This window comes from Sarcophilus harrisii, chromosome 5 (assembly GCF_902635505.1).
Source record: "Sarcophilus harrisii chromosome 5, mSarHar1.11, whole genome shotgun sequence".
In the NCBI taxonomy this organism is placed as follows: domain Eukaryota; kingdom Metazoa; phylum Chordata; class Mammalia; order Dasyuromorphia; family Dasyuridae; genus Sarcophilus; species Sarcophilus harrisii.
This window is the reverse complement of record NC_045430.1, coordinates 9,198,332-9,214,339: the sequence shown is the minus strand read 5'-3', so window position 1 is coordinate 9,214,339 and position 16,008 is coordinate 9,198,332. Positions and strand designations below refer to the sequence as shown.

General features: G+C 50.2%; 1 protein-coding gene across 6 annotated transcripts in view; it reads left to right on the top strand.

The window, feature by feature from the left end:
• PACSIN2 (protein kinase C and casein kinase substrate in neurons 2) overlaps positions 1 to 10,348 on the top strand; it is a 144,094-nt gene extending 133,746 nt beyond the window's left edge. For 3 of the 6 annotated variants that reach the window (XM_031938019.1, XM_031938021.1, XM_031938020.1), the window contains 6 exons: positions 1,784 to 1,904; positions 2,808 to 2,813; positions 4,813 to 4,934; positions 6,859 to 6,981; positions 7,595 to 7,791; positions 8,504 to 10,348. In XM_031938019.1, coding sequence (XP_031793879.1) covers positions 1,784 to 1,904; positions 2,808 to 2,813; positions 4,813 to 4,934; positions 6,859 to 6,981; positions 7,595 to 7,791; positions 8,504 to 8,616 — 682 coding nt within the window. In that variant the 3' untranslated portion in view covers positions 8,617 to 10,348. The remainder of the gene's footprint in view (positions 1 to 1,783; positions 1,905 to 2,807; positions 2,814 to 4,812; positions 4,935 to 6,858; positions 6,982 to 7,594; positions 7,792 to 8,503) is intronic. The other 3 variants (XM_031938023.1, XM_031938022.1, XM_031938024.1) reach the window with 3 other exon arrangements.
• Positions 10,349 to 16,008: the final 5,660 nt, after the last annotated feature.

Here is a 16,008-nt window from a genome sequence, read left to right as displayed (position 1 = left end):
TGCTAACTCACAGAAAGCCCAGTGGGCTGATTGTGTGACTGAGGTCATGAAGGACGCCAGGAACAGAGAGATCAGTGCAGATAAATTGTGGGTGTGCCAGGCTCAGCCAGGGCCCCCCACCTTCTGCGGGACACCTTTCCTCCTCTGCCTGGATTCTGGCCTCTCCTCTCTGTGATCTCGCTTCAGTTTATCCTGCTTGTACTTTCCACAGAAAGTACAGACGTAGGGGCTGGCAATTGTCTCCCCCATTAGATCATTTGATCTTTAGATCCTTGAGTGTCCTTGCCTTCCTTGGTGTCCCAGTGCTTGGCACAGTACTTGGCACACAGTAGGTGCTTAATAAGTGCTTGCTGCCTTGACATGTATGTAGTGGCCAGCATGTTGTCTCCCCCATTAAAACGGGAGCCCCTTGAGGACAGGCGCCTTTGCTTATTTTGTCTCCTTTAGCGCTTAGAACAGGGTCAGGCACACAGTAGGGCTCTTAACAAATTTGAGTGGAATATTGTAGCCATGAAAACATTAAAGCAGCAGCCCCGGGGTATCCGGCTTGGAGGCTGAGGCAAAGGAAAGCGTGACTTCTCCCAGGAACCTGCTCACTGCCCAGACGGTGGGGGAGGGAATGCAGCTCAGGCGGGCAGTGCCAGGCTCCGTGGGCCCTTGGTGGTGGGAGGTGCAAGAGAGACACCTTCTCTGCCGGGGCCCAGCTCTATCCTCTCTGGACAGGATTCTCTTGGGGAGCAGTCCCCAGGGTCCGGGTCTATAGGCTCCAGGTGCAGCGGAGTTAGCAGGTCATGAGGCGTCCCCTGAGGAGGGCTTCTTCGGGGGCTCCTTGGGCTTTCTGTCCTTCAGAGCTCTGTTCCCAGTTAGGGTCTCTCTAAGGCCTTCCCGAGTCTTCCTGAGCCTTCTGTCCCATTTGGGGTGATAGAGCCATATGACTGGAGAGCTCCCTGGTGCTGACTGGCATCACTCCTCTGGGACCACTTCTTTTTTTATTATTATTATTTGACTTTTTTTTTTTCAATAATAGTTTTTTATTTTCAAAATATATGCAGAGATAGTTCTCAACATTCGTCCTTGCAAAATGTTGTGTTCCAAATTTTCCCTCCCTTCTCCCCACCCCCTCCCCTAGATGACAGATAATCCAATATAAACACATATAATTCTTCTCTACGTATTTATACGGTTATTTTGCTGCACAAGAAAATCAGATCAAAAGGGAAAAAATGAGAAAGAAAAGAAAATGCAAGTGAATGGCAACAAAAAGAGTGAAATGCTATATTGTGGTCCATAGTTTCCACAGATCTCTCTCTGGGTGCAGGTAGCTCTTGATCTTTGTATGATCTTGTTGCCGTTCTCTTCGTTTCACTCGGCATCAGTCCATAGAAGTCTCTCCAGGCTTCTCTGAAGTCATCCTGCTGATCATTTCTTATAGAATATTCATATTCCATTAATATTCAGCCATTCACAAACTCATGGACATCCCCTCAGTTTCCAATTCCTTGCTGGGCCTGTTTCTTTATCTGTAAAATGGGCTTTCTACTCTGCTACCTCTTCCATAGGGTCTTGGAAAGAAGCCCCTAGAATATCTTCTGTTCCCTTCTGTCCAGCTAGATAGGCCATGAGCACCGGGCCCAGCACAACTGTGGGTGTCTGCTGGGGCCTATGGAGCCGTCCTCCCAGGGACTGACTTTAAAGGGCCCCACGGCGGCCACAGCCCTGGAGAGGGGCCTTGTGCCATTTGGGTCCAGGAGTGACAGTTGTGCCTGTTCTCTCCCCGACCCAGCTACAAGAGTATCTACAGAGAGCTGGAGCAGAGCATCCAAGCGGCGGACGCGGTGGAGGACCTGCGGTGGTTCCGCGCCAACCACGGCCCCGGGATGTCCATGAACTGGCCACAGTTTGAGGTAGGCGGCGGGCCCTCAGGGTTCTGTCTTTCATCTTTGTTCTGGATTTTTGGAAGGGGCAGCGAGAGTTGAGCCATTACCCAGAATTCCTCAGCTACCAGTGACGACATCACTCTCAGTATGAAGCCCAGGAGTGTTGTCTTTAGCAGATTGGTTGTTTTTATTTCAAGAATAATTGCCCTTTGGGGAGATACCCTAAACTAACCCCGAGACTCCGGACTTTGGAGCCCCCAAAGCAGGCTGGGCCGGAGCAGCCAGAGTGGGCTGTCTCCTGCCTGGCTGATCGGGGGACGTACGGAGAGTTCATAGATTGACCCGCTCTCTCTGCAGCAGACATTCCTCCTCCTCCCCACCTGCTGCATCTCCACGCTGCTCCAGGGCAGTGGGTGGGGGAACCATCGGCCTGATGGGAAGGCTGCCGAGTTGGGATCCACTTGGGGACTTTCCTTTGAAAAGGAAGTTGATGTCCATACCTGTCCCTTCCTGCCACGAGGGCTTTGTGCTCCCCACGGAAACTTGCAGAGGAAGAGAGGGAAAGTAGGCAGTCAGGCCCGACCTACTCTGTTTTAGCAGCTTCTTCTCCCCATTAACTTGGGGGCAGAGGAGCCTGGGTTGGGATGCCGCCTGTGGAAGGCCACCAACGCAGGGCAGTGGGATTCTCCTGGGAAGCACCAACCCCTGGGACTCCTTGAGACACGGGCCATTAGCTAGTGTCACTGGGTGTCTCGGGGAGGTTGGCTGACGTAGGAGCCGGGCCTGAAGGACCTCCTCCCCCCCACCCCGAGGGGGGTGTGGGGAGAGAGGGGGCCAGCTACTTGGACGCCATGCTCTTGTGCTGCTCTTTGAACCTGTGTCCCCTTTTCTAATGGAGTGATCTTGCTTTTTATGCTTTCCAACCATAAGGACGAAGTAAGTTATACTTTGATGTTACTGTTTACGTGTTCATCCCATACCTTGTGTGAGCAGCAGCAGCAGCAGCGCCCCTTCTCGTTCACCAAATCCCAGCATGCAGTTTGGTTCTCACTCTGCCTCTCTGGGGCAAGAGAAGTAAACCTATCTCTGAGCAAATAGAACCCCTCCAGGGGGAACTGAAAGAAAAATGGAGGTTGGGGGGAGGAGAGTAAAATTTGTGCAAAACACCTAAAGTTCTAGTTGCTGCCTTCATTTCCCCTGCATGGCTTTATATTGCACACACATACACACACACACACACACACACACACACACACACACTCACACACACACACACACACAGCGCCTGGTTTCTAGTGCAGTAAAGAATAAACTGAGGCACAGAGGCACAAGCCTGCCAGTTCCCAACTTTGTAAACTTCCCCTGCCTGGGACCAGACCTTCCCACAAAGCAGGGAGAACTGGTGGCTCAGTGGTCAGAAGCCCAGCATCCTGCCTCCTCACTGAACCGCTCACTTCCTGTCCTGGTTGGCACCTTGAGGTTGCTCTCCATCGTGCCATTTTTCTCACAGGCCGTGTCTCACTTTAAGTCCTGGCCCTACCCTGAGGCAAAGTTGAGACCGAGGTCTGGCAGAATTGGGTCCAGCCCTCCTGGGCAGCCCCCCAAGCCCAGCCCCCGTCCCCGCCTTCAGCCTGCAGGGACCTGAGCAGTCACGGGGCTGAGATCAGAGCTTCTGAAAGACCTTTCAGTCGGGGACCCCTAGGACCTCTCCCCCAAATAGCGTTTCTAAAAAACAGGAGAAAATGCCGAATTGCAGGGAGAGAAGAGCAGAGATGTCCTTTTTCCGCCATCAGTGTTCGTGCATGTTTGTTAATGAGACTCTTGAGTCCTTGGAGAAGAATCCCCAGTGGGGTCCCTCCATCTCCCTCTTAGTGATGATGCTGGGAGAATTGGAGCATGGGATTGGTCCACTTAGAAGGCCCCCTGGCATGTGGTGTGTATCCATCTGCACGGAAGCTTCCGCAGGGTGGGGACCATAGACTTGCCCGGCATGCTTGGCTCCTGGCAAGGGACCTGGCACAGAGTAGGTGCTTCATAAAGACTCGATTGCAGGATCTATGAAAGGGCTGGACTTGTAGTTGGTATGGTCACTGCCCAAGTCTGTCGGCTCAGCTTTGGGCGCCCAGCCCCGTGGGGTCCCCTGGACATTCCCAGCAGCCTTTTGGCTGGCAGCGTCTCCTTCCTGGCATTTAGACTGAGGCTTCTATCTGCTTGAAGAGGACAAAAAGGGAACGTTCCCTCCCTCTTTTAGGGGCTCCTCCTGCTAGCAGCTATATGCTTTGTAAGCCTGGGGGCCTCGGGGAAAAAGTGGGCAGATGGCTGAGCCAAAAGGAGGGGCACACATGTCTTCTCATCCTGGTAGAAACCACCTCGCAGGGCTGGGGGTCAGTGAGCCTTCATGGAGTGTTTAAGGCGCTGCCCATGGGGAACAGGGGACTTGGAGGTGCCAAGGCGGGCTGGCCTCCTCACTGCCTCATAAGTGGTTCTTGACAGTCGCACCAAGGCCAAAGAGTAGGAGGGAGAGAGCGGTCGTTCTTGGGGACCCTCCTCTGCAGGGCCCCCGAGTCCTGTGGGATTGCATGTTCCCAGGTGGCCCTGCCTTTCTGCCCAGGAGGCTGGTCTGCGGAGCGTGTGCCCTCTGCGCTGCTGGCTCCCAGGCACATGGCCCAAACTGGCCACCAGTCAGACTTGTGTGTTAGAAGGACGTCAGAGGTGTCCAGGGTGCGTGTGTGCTGCTATCCCCAGAGTCGGGAACCTCGTTCTCCTTCTCTGTGGAGTGGGCGCTGCTTGTCTGGCCTGGCCATCCTGGTGGGGCTGGTGGGCAGAGCTAGCGCTCTTGGTAAGCCCTGAAATGACCGCTCTCTATGGTGAGGAGGGCAAGCAGTGGGCAGGCGTCCAGCATCTCTTGTTCCTGAAGGCTTCTCCTTCCCCCCAGGAATGGTCTGCGGATCTGAACCGAACGCTGAGTAGGCGAGAAAAGAAGAAGGCCTCAGATGGCGTGACCCTGACGGGCATTAACCAGACGGGCGACCAGGCCCTGTCCAACAAGCACAGCAGGTGAGGGCGGGGGGCTCCGGACAGGAGGCGAGCGGGACAGCTTGGGGCCTCTCCTCCCTTCCTTGACCTCCATAGAGCCTGTGCTCTTTGGGCATCCTTCTCGGGGACCTCTGGGATGCCGAAAATATGCCAGGGCCCTTTGGGGTTCCAGATCTGTCACCGAAAAGCCGATGCTGAATAGATTTTTGCAGTGAGCCCACTGCCCCATCGCCCATGGGAAGGCGATCAGGGTGGGGGATTTATGACATCAAATAGCAGTAAGTGATTCAGGAGGGGGCAGAGTCCCTGCTTCCTTTGGGCTGTTTGGGGGCCTTCATGGCCCCAGATAATGATGGGATTTTTTTTTTTTTTTTTTATAGTTTCACTAGCTTCCCCAACTGCTGCCTCTGGGCATTTGTCAGTGACTTGGTGGGGCTCCAAAACCAGCCTTGCCTAGTGTCCATCCTCGAGCCTTGCACTTGTCCAGAGCTGCCTAAGTATGGAGGGCTGACTGCCCCAAATCAGGATGTATCATGAGGTGCATGAAGCCTCTGGAGGTCACCCTTCTCAAGTTGGGCCATTGGGGGGTCTTCCCCCCAATCTTGGCCCTTTGGACCTCGGGAAGATCCTGGAATGATTCCCCTGGAGGGCCGAGAAGTTCCTTCCTTCAGCCCCTGCTGTCAGGCGGCACCTCAGGGCTGCCAGTCGCTATTAGCTTCCCGTGCCCACTGTGGACAAAAGTCCACTTCTGTATTTCCCAGTTTGTATCAAGTACAAGGCACTAGAGATGTGAGGATGAGAAAAACTGGGTCTTTCTGCCCTTAGGGGGTTCCCAGTGTAACCGGGTAGGAAAGGCTGCTGGAAATGGCAGCCCCGAGGGCAGGGCCTCCCCTGGCAGCATCTCCAGGGCGGCAGCGCATTGGATAGGGCGGACATCATTCCCATAGACAGAGGGGCTGCCGTGTGGGAGCTTGGATGCTCTCCCAAGAAATTGGGCTCCAGTCAACTCCTTGGCTCCAAGGCGGCCGGGCTGCTTTATGGGGAGGAGCGAGGCCTTGGGGTCCTGGAGCCGTGCCTCAGGCACTTGGTGACCAGGGAAGTCCCCGAGTTTCCTCTGCGTTTCAGTTTCTTCAGCCATAAAAGGGCCATAAACCCTTCGTCCCTTGCCTCACAAAGTGCTTGTGAGGTTCTGCGGAGCTCATGGCTATAATGTGGTAATTCCAAGGCCCAGCGGGACTCGGCTCTCCCTCTTCCTCCCATCCCTGAGCCATTGACCGAAGGCCTTCTGACCAAGCCTCCAGGGCCTCCAGGGGACAGGGGCCTGCTTTCCCCGGATCTCTTCCTGGCAAGTGTGATTGCAAACCTGTGCTGGGTTTGTATGTCTCAGAGGGAGGGCAGCCCCATGCCCTGGACGTCGAGGAGAGCACGAAGGCAACGTAGGAAGGGCTGGGCATTGGCTTGCGGAACTTTGAGAGGAGCTACTTCTGCTGGGCTCCTCCAGACAGACTGGGCACTGGGGAGTCTGAATAGTCTCCTCCAAGGGGAGCGGGCTTCCAACAAAGGGCCAGAGAAGGCCTTCCTGCTGAGGCACAGCCGCCCCTCGAAGGGAGACCCTGCCCGCCCACCTGGGACCTCTGGCTAGCCAAAGGTCCCCCACACTCAGATGCCCCCGGTATCCCTGGCTGGGAGAGTCAGTGGAGGAAGGTGGCCTTCGTAACATCCGCAGCCGGAGCGCAAGAGAGCACGGCCCAGTGTCCTCCTTTTGTTCCCCAGTACATCCCTAGCCTCTTGGATTGGAGAATTGGCGGCCCCGGCTTTTGCTCTGCCCGTCCTGGGGACCGCCGCGGGCCCCCCTCCTCTTCCACAGAACCTGGCTCGGGGACATCTGCGTACATTGCCTCCCAATGAGACGGAGTCACTTTGCTGCTTTTTCTTTCCCAAATAGTAACCTTAGTGTCCAGAGTGACACAATACAATCAGTGCAGTCCCAGTCAAGTTACAACCCCTTTGAAGATGAAGACGACACAGAAAGTACTGTCAGTGAGAAGGAGGACGTTAAGCGGAAAAAGTTGGTGAAAGAGTTTGCCGTTCTGTCTTCCTCTTCCTCCTCCTCGCTCTCCTGCTCTCTCCACTCAGGGCTTCCAGGGCGGGGGGCTTTGCGGCACTCCACTGCATGCAGGCCCTGAACCTGAGGTCCCCTCGCACACCTAACACGTCTCTTCCTCTTTGTCCTCAATGGCCCCGGGCTCCCCTGGCCGCCCCGGTGACGGCAGCGCTAATACCGTTGCGGCTCCCTTCGTCCTTGTCCTCCTCTTAACCGTGGTTTGTGCACTAGGCCCGCCTCCGTGCCCAGAGAGGACGACCACTCTGCTGGGCAGGGTCTGCCGGAGCTTGGCTTGCCCAGCGGCCTCTGCCGAGACAGGGGCCCGAAGGCGCTCTCAAGCTCTCCCTGGCATATTTTCTTGGGGCTGACTGTGAATGTGGCTTGGATGTCTGGCGTCTCCGCTTCCTGTCTCCCTTCTTTCCAGGCTATGCCAAGGCCACGGAGGACATGGTCCCCGCACCAGGCTTTGGGTCTGCCCAGTAGTGGGCGGGGGGGGGCACCCATCATCACTGTGGCTCTGCTCGCCCCAGGTCCGGCGGCCCTTGAATGAGAAGTCGTATCGCACGTTTCTTTTCAGCGTCAGCAGCTACGAGAAAACTCAGAGTTACCCGGCCGAATGGTCTGACGAGGAGGCCAATAATCCCTTCTCCTCCACCGATGCGAACGGGGACTCCAACCCCTTTGATGAAGACGCCAGCTCTGCGACCGAGGTGCGGGTGAGAGCCCTCTACGACTATGAAGGCCAGGAACACGATGAGCTCAGTTTTAAGGCCGGTAGGTTAACTTCCATCTCCTTGGCCAAGGGCCTGTGGCGTGATTGGGCTTATAGATTTTACTGCTGATTTATTGCCATTTGGGAAAATTATTTTCCTCCTTTACACTGGGATCTTTTGGCCGTCTTTCTTTTAGATTTGCATTATTGCTTTTTATATATGCCAGATATCGGATTGTATCAGTCATTTGATACAAAGTTGTAGGGAGTTTTTTGTTTTTGTTTTTTGTTTCCTGACAATTTGGGGTTAAGTGATTTGCCCAGGGTCACATGGCTAGAAGTGTTAAGTGTCTGAGACCAGATCTGAACTCTTGGTCCTGCTAAATCCAAGTCGTGTTCTATCCACTGCGCCATCTATCTGCCTTTTTTTTTTTTTTTAATAAACAGTTTAGTTTTCCTCCCTTTGCTGCATCTGGTGGCTCAGTGGTTACAGGGCTGAGCCTCCCCTCAGGAAAACACCTGAATTCAAGTCCAGCCTTAAACCCTGAGCTGGGTGGCCTTGAGCAAATTATTTAACCTGCATTCGCTTCATTTTCTCTTTAAACAGGCTTAATGACATCAACTCCCCCCCCCCCCCCCCCCCCCCCCATGAGATAATAAAGTGGGAGTCCCAATGCCCACCTCGCTGTCCCCGGGGAGCTGCTTCTGTCACCTGCCCCAGTGCATTTTGGACACTCACTTCCCAGATCTCTTTCTCTGCCTTGTTTCTGCCAGGAGACGAGCTGACCAAAATCGAGGATGAAGACGAACAAGGCTGGTGCAAAGGACGCTTGGACAACGGGCAGGTCGGCTTGTACCCAGCGAATTACGTAGAGGCGATCCAGTGACCCGGGAGGAGCCGCCCCAGACGTGCTGCTTTCACTGTGGGCCCTGGACAGATGTGCGTGGGCACCAGTGCCGACAGTCGTGCACCTGGTGCAGAGAACGTACCTATTTCTTTTCATGTTTGTGCACAGGATGATGGTTCTGTAGCTTTGGGCTGCAGGGGTCTGTCTGCCCTTGGAGACAGACGGGTCGGTCACGTCACTGGGGGTCGTGAGCCCCTCTTTCTAATGCAGATCTTCAGGTCTGAGTGTGAAAGGCAATACAACCGAGAAATACCCAGAGTCCTTTTCTCCCTGGCTAGCTTTCTTATCATGAATCTGAATAACCTTTCCCACGTCCTTCTCTCCTTTCTTCCTCCAATGAAATGGTGGGTTCAGCTGATTATATATATTTTTTGTTTTAACTGATTATTTTCCTGTGTCATCCGCTTCTCAAATTAAAAACTTACAGTTCATTTTCTTAGTGATATTTTTGAGATTTGTTTTATTTCAAGGCTCTGTACAGTTAGACTTTTTTTTATATACCTGTTTATTTTCCCATTGGCTTCTACTTAAATTATGACACCGTTCTCTGCACGCTGCTCTCAAGTCGCTTAGGGCTCTGTGTCCACGCGTATTGTGCCTCTGTAGAGCAGGAGCAAGGTAGGGTAGGTGACGTGGGCTGTAGTAGATCACGGGAAGATTGGAAAATACGTTGCCTCTCTTATCGTGAATGCTCTTGATGCGTTTTTGGCATTTAGATGTGAGTTTCTAAAGTAGTCTTTAAGTAGCACTCCAAATTCAGAATATTTCAAAGCTATTTCCTCTATAAAATCGTTTCAGACTCCACTCTTTGCAAGCTGATCAACAGTTTTATCAGTGATTCATTCGGAAGGTTAACTTTTCCAGGAAATGCAACTGTAAAATTAATTAAGAAGCTTTTAATTAGCCTGTCATGTCTCGGTGTATATGTGTATATATAATTTGATATTCAGAAAAATCTAAAAAGCATGTCTACTGTTTTAAAATTAGCCGAAAGACTTTTAACTGTGGATCTGATTTTTTGAGACTGCTTGACAGCTGTTAAATTAAGGCATATTTAAATCTGCTTGGTGGATCCCTAAGAGTTCCGCCCTACTGTAGTAGATCATGCTTCCAGAAGGAAGGATCATTGGAGTCTGTGATGGCAGTCTTTTATTTTGGAATCAGTTGGGGCTTCAGCTGTAGATTAAGCAGCAGGCCCTCTGGGGGTTCTCGTAGCAGAACACTGTGTTAAAAAAAAAAAAAAAAAAACAAAAAAAAAAACTTGCTCCGCCTTGTAAACGGTTACAGAGTACACTTGTACGTGACGTACCAAAATTGTCTGTCTGTGATCAGCGGAAAACTGGGTTTTCCCTGTAGCCGAGGAGTCTGTCATTGCCAGGTAAGTTGACGTGTTCCTGTACAGGAAGCCGCACTGGCGTTATTTGGGGGGGAGGGATTTGGAGGGGGGGAGAAAGTCTTTATTTTGTGTAACTAAAATATTGTAGTCCTCGCTTAGCTATGCTCTTTGCTTTAGGAGATCACAGGTTCTATATTCACGGAACATTTCCCATGAGTCTCGATAATTTGCTAGGAATGGATGTATCTGTCATGAAAACTTACCATCATAATTATTCATCCACAAGCTAAAGAGTTGCCAAAAAATTGTCAAAAGCTCAGTTTTGAAGTCTCTTTGAAATGCATATTTTAGAAAACAAATAAACTATTAATCTCATGAGTGTAAGAATCCCCTTTTTCTCGCGCCTTGGGTTGGAACTTACCTGGTTGGATTGCACCTTCACCTGTCCCCAATGAGAAATGGGAGGGGGATGAATACTCTCCACCACAGACAGGCCACCTGCCTGCCAGTGGAGGCGAAGCCCATCAGGGCAAGAGCTTGGCCAAAGGGCAGCACGTTCCTGAGAGGGGGGCCATTCAGAGGGAGGGGATGGCTCTGAATATGGCACCGGAAGTCTTGTTTGGAAGGTGCTACATTTGGGATGTCTCCGTACATCCGACCTCAAGGGAGGGACTAACATTGTACATTTGGGTGTCATTTGTATAGGAATGAGAGTTAGTCTGCCAAGGTCATCAGGAGGAGAGTGGAAGAGTCTGGCTCTGAAGGGGAATGTCCACAAAATGGTGATGAGCCCACAAAGGGACTAAGAGGGAGCAGAAACCAGGAGATTGGCATCTGGAAATGTTGAGGGAGGGAAGGACAGTCCCAGAGGGCAAGGTGGCTGAGGGGCAGGTGAAGAGGTGGACTAAGGAGACTGCCAGGTGCTACAGGTAAGAGATCACTGGTAACACGTACCCGTAACGTGGAAGAGACCACTTGGATTTGAGTAATGAGGTTGGAAGCCAGATTGCAGAAGAATTAAGAAGGGAGAGAGTACAGGGGAATGGGTATGGATGCCTTTTTACGGGACTTGGAGAAAGGGCAGCAAGATGGGGGACGATAGGCCAAGGGTTGGTAAGGGCTAGAGAAGGTTTTTAAGGACAGGGAGATCTGGGCGTGTTAGGAACAGAATCAATAGATGTCCCCAGGTCTCTCCAAATTTTCCCCATCTGTCTTGGTGAGAAGGGCCACCTGATTATCAGAGCATAGAGGCGAGAAGGGGGGTATGAGGGCGCAGGTCAGGGAGTGTGAAGACCACGTATTTTAAAATCAGCTGGAGTCAGAAATTCAGGTTAGGGGAAAATCGTCAGTCTTTATTCTCAGTGAAGAAAGATCGGAGGTGGAAGAGAATGGGCAGTAGCAATGTGTACAGCTGAGTCAAGAAGCTAGCTAGACCAGCAGCTATAAGCATGGAACCCAGGCCCAATCTCTCCCAGCCTCTCTTCCTGTCTCTCTGCCTCCACCCACCAAAATTGTCATTTCCTATACAACACATCAGGACTTGCACAGAGAGTGGGTGGGGGCCGTTCTTTATCCAATCATGTTTATTAATAGGGTATAGTCCAATTACTATTTAGCCTCATGTGCTTGGGACCTCAGTGCATCAACTCAAGCCTCAGCCCATTACAAGGGAGTTTTGAAGGGAAGAGCAAGATAAAAGAGGAATTTCCTGTGGAAATTCCTTTTCTCTGTACAGAAAGGGGGGGTCCTCGGGAGCAGGGAGTTGTGAAGAGGCTTTGGGAGAGCCGAGAAGAGAAGTTGTTGCAAGGTGAGCTTCAGAGGATCGCTGAGAGCAACCACCTTATGGCCTACCTGCCTGTAGTGTGCTCCATCAGCCAGTTCTGGGCCCATGAGCAGATGGCAGGGGCAGCTTCGGGCCAAAGTCGGGCAGGCGGCGGGTGTTGAGACGAGGGCCGGAGGCTAGGGAAGTCGGAGTCAGGGTAATGGCCTGGAAAATGACCACGCAGTGGACAGATGGTAGGTGCCGGGAAGGTTTGGGAAAGGTCAGGAAGAGCAAGAGCCGGAACAGTGAGGGGAGCCGGTCTGACGAGAGGGATGTTGGGTGGCGGTTGATCACAGCATGCATTTGTACAGCACTTTATAGTTTTTTAATTAAAGCTTTTTGTTTTCAAAAATATATACACAGATAATTTTTAACGTTCACCTTTATAAAACCTTGTGTTCTAATTTTTTCCGTCCCTTTCCCCAACCCCATTCTCCTAAATGGCAAGTGATCCAATATATGTTAAATCCAATATTCGTATATTACACAAGTATCACACTGCCCAAGAAAAATCGGATCAAAAAAGGAAAAAAAATGAGAAAGAAAATGAAATGCAAGCAAACAAAACTGAAAATACTGTGTTGTGATCCACATTCAGTTCTTTGTGCAGCACTTTATGGGTTCATGACATACAACGCCCTCACATCCTCTCCAAGGTCACTCGAGCGATTTTCTGTGAGCTGATTCATTTCAGATCTAACATCAAAGAAGGGGAAACTGGGGCGGGAGGCAGCTAGGTGGCACAGTGGATAGAGCACCAGCCCTGAAGTGAGCAGGACTTGAGTTCAAATCTGGTCTCAGACACTTCCTAGCTGAGTGACCCTGGGCAAGTCACTTAGCCCCAATTGTCTCAGCAAAAAAGAAAAAGTCGGGGAGACTGGCCTCCCTGCCGGAGGACCACTCCAAGGGCAACACTCCCCTGAGCAACAGCCATCTGGGCTCTGACCTTCCCTTCCCAGACCAGGGGTCTAGCCGTTTTCAGAGCCAGAGCCCAGTGGCTCATAGCAGCCCTGCCACCTTTAGCCAGACCGTAGCCCTCGCAACAGCAGCTCCCCCTCCATGGCAGAGTCCCACACCTCCCCCAGGAGCTTCTGAGCACGCCAGTTAAGAGGGCGGCCAGAAAGTCACTGAGCCAGGAGTTGGAGCCCCCCTCTGGGGCTCCCCAGCTTCCATTCCCGCAGCTCCAACGTGAGTTCTGATGTGAAGGATAACAGCCTTCCATCACCTCTACAGTTTACTCTTCATCTGAGTATAGAAGAGGGCTCTGGCTCCTGAAGCGGGAGACCTGGGTTACAGAGCTGGCTTTGCCCCCTTACTGGAGGCTGGCCGTGTTAGCTAAGCTCCCTGTGCCTCAGTTTCCTCGTCATTAAAAAATCCTTTTAACCAAGAGTTCTTGGGAGAAATGCAAAGTACTACCTCATACTGTTAGACTGGCTCATGGGCTAGAGGGAAAAAGTGACAGATGTTGGAGGGAATGTGGGAAAAATGAGACATTCGTGAATGGCTGGTGGAGTTATGACCTGATTCAGCCATGCTGTAGAACACTTTGGAACTATGTCCAAAAGACTATAAAATCATGCATAATACCCTCTGATTTAACAATACTACTAGTAGGCATGTATCCTAAGAGAATTAAAAAAAAAAAAAAAGACCTATATGTACAAAAATACAGCAGCTCTTCTCTCAGGGCAAAGAGTTGGAAATTGAGGGAATGGCCATCAATTGGGGAATGGCTGAATAAATTGTAACATATGTATGATGATACAGGAAAGGATGAGGAGGATGCTCTCAGAAAAACCTGCAAAGTCTTTCCTAAGCTCAAGCAAAGTGAAATGTACTGCGTACAAAGTAATAACAAAGTTGTGAGATGATCAACTGTGAATGATGTTGCAATACAGTGATCTATTCTGAAGGGTTCTTGATGGAAAAATGCTGTCCCTACCCAGAGAAAGAACTAATTGCCTGAAAACAGATTGAAGCATACTCCTTTTTTTCAACTTTCTTTTTCTTTTTTTTATTAAAGCTTTTCATTTTCAAAACTTATTCAAGGTTTATTTTTCAACACTGACCCTCGCAAAATGTTGTGTTCCAATTCCCCCCCCCTTCTCCCCATTGCCTCCCCTAGATGGCAAGCAATCTAATGTATGTTAAAAATGGTAAAATATATATGTAAATCGAATACATTTTTATACAGTTATCGTGCTGCATAAGAAAAATCTGATCAGAAAGGAAGAAAAATGAGAAAGAAAATGAAATTCAAGCAAACAACAACAAAAAGAGTGAAAATACTATGTTGTGGTCCACACTCAGTCCCCATAGTCTCTCTCTGGGTGCGGATGGCTCTCTTCATCACAAGATTCTTGGAACTGGCCTGAATCCTATCTCATTATTGAGAAGAACTACATCCATCAGAACTGATCATCTATAATCTTCTTGTTGCTGTGTATAATGATCTCCTGGTTCTGTTCATTTCACTCAGCACCAGTTCATGTAAGATTCCCCAGACTTTTCTAAAATCATCCTGCTGATCATTTCTTATAGAACAATAATATTCCATACCATTCATGCATCATAATTTATTCAGCCATTCCCCAACTGATGGCATCCACTCAGTCTCCAGTTTCTTGGCACCACAAAAAGGGCTGCCCCAAACACTTTCGCATATGTGGGTCCCTTTTCCTCTTTTAAGATCCCTGTGGGATATAAGCCCAGTAAAGACACTGCTGGGTCAAAGGGTACATTTTGATAGCCCTTTGGGCAAAGTTTCAAATTATTCTCCAGAATGACTGGATTAGTTCACAATTCCACCAGCAATGCAGTAGTGTCCCAGTTTTCCCACACATGGATAATTTTTCAACATTGATCCTTGCAAAAGCTTGTACTCCAATTTTCTCCCCAAGTGGCAAGTAATCCAATATATGTTAAACATGGTAAAAAATATATGTTAAATTATATATATATATATACACATGTTTATATAATTATCGTGCTGCACAATAAAAATCAAATCAAAAAGGAAAAAATTAGAAAAAAAAATAAAATGCAAGCAAACAACAAAAAGAGTGAAAATACTATGTTGTGTTCCACACTCAGCCCCCACAGCCTTCTCCCTGGGTGTAGATAGCTCTCTTCATCACAAGATCATTGAAATTGGCCTGAATTATCTCATTTCAACTTTATTTTTCTTGAGTTTTTTGGGGGGAAGAGGAAACATGTTTTCTTTTGCAGCCTGATTTTTTGGAAGTGCTTTGCATAATTCCATGTGTACCTTCTCAATGGGAGTGGAATGGAAGGGAGAGAATCTGGTACTCAAAGTTTTAAAAATCCTTTTACACGTTACTGGAAAAATAAAATATCCAACAATTTTTAAAAAGAGTTCTTACTCTGGAATACACAAACTTGCATATGTGTGTATGTTTCAATAGGTGTATTTTAATATAATTGTCTTTTATGCATTGCAAAACATGGCTCCAAGGACTCCCTCAGAACAGACTTATTTTAGGGAGATTGTAAATTTGGAAGGGGAGAAATGACCTCTTTATTTCCACCACCATTTGGGGTCTTGTGGGTCCCTCTGACTTTTTTCTCTGCATTTGCAAACATGATTCTGAGAAGGGCTTGGGTTTTCTGAGCCTTGCGGAGGTGGGATGGCCCCTGGAACAAAGCCCTGCCCTCTAGTTCTGTTCCAGAGAAGATCTGATTCAAGCAGCTACTTGTGGCCAATATCATGGGACACCAGGCAGCGCCAGGTAAGGAAGGTGGCTCACCTGGGATTCAGATCTTGGGTTTGATGTCTCTCTTATGAGCTGTGTGATGTTGGGCCAATGACGTCCCCTCTCTGGGCCTCGGTTTGGACCATGAGAAATGGCAGAGCTGGATTCTTCAGCCCCGACATTCTGCAAAAACTTTCTCTTGCCAGCAGTACCTGCCTGCCCAGGTGCCAGGGAGAGAGAGAGGCTCCACGGCCCCCTGGTGGCTGACAAAATGTGTTATTTAGGCTAGATGGACTCAGGCAGCAATTACGTGCACTGCCCGGGTCACACGGCCCCCTAGGGGGCGACTGCCGCGGGCCCCAGCTCCTTTTTTCTCCACCCCCAGTGAGGATCTGCCCGGGCATTGGGGGGCGCCTTTCCCCAGCACAGCTCCGACAGACTCTCTCAGAGATGCCCAGTGTGGGAGCCCTGGGCCCTGGGAAAGCCCAGAACGTAACCAG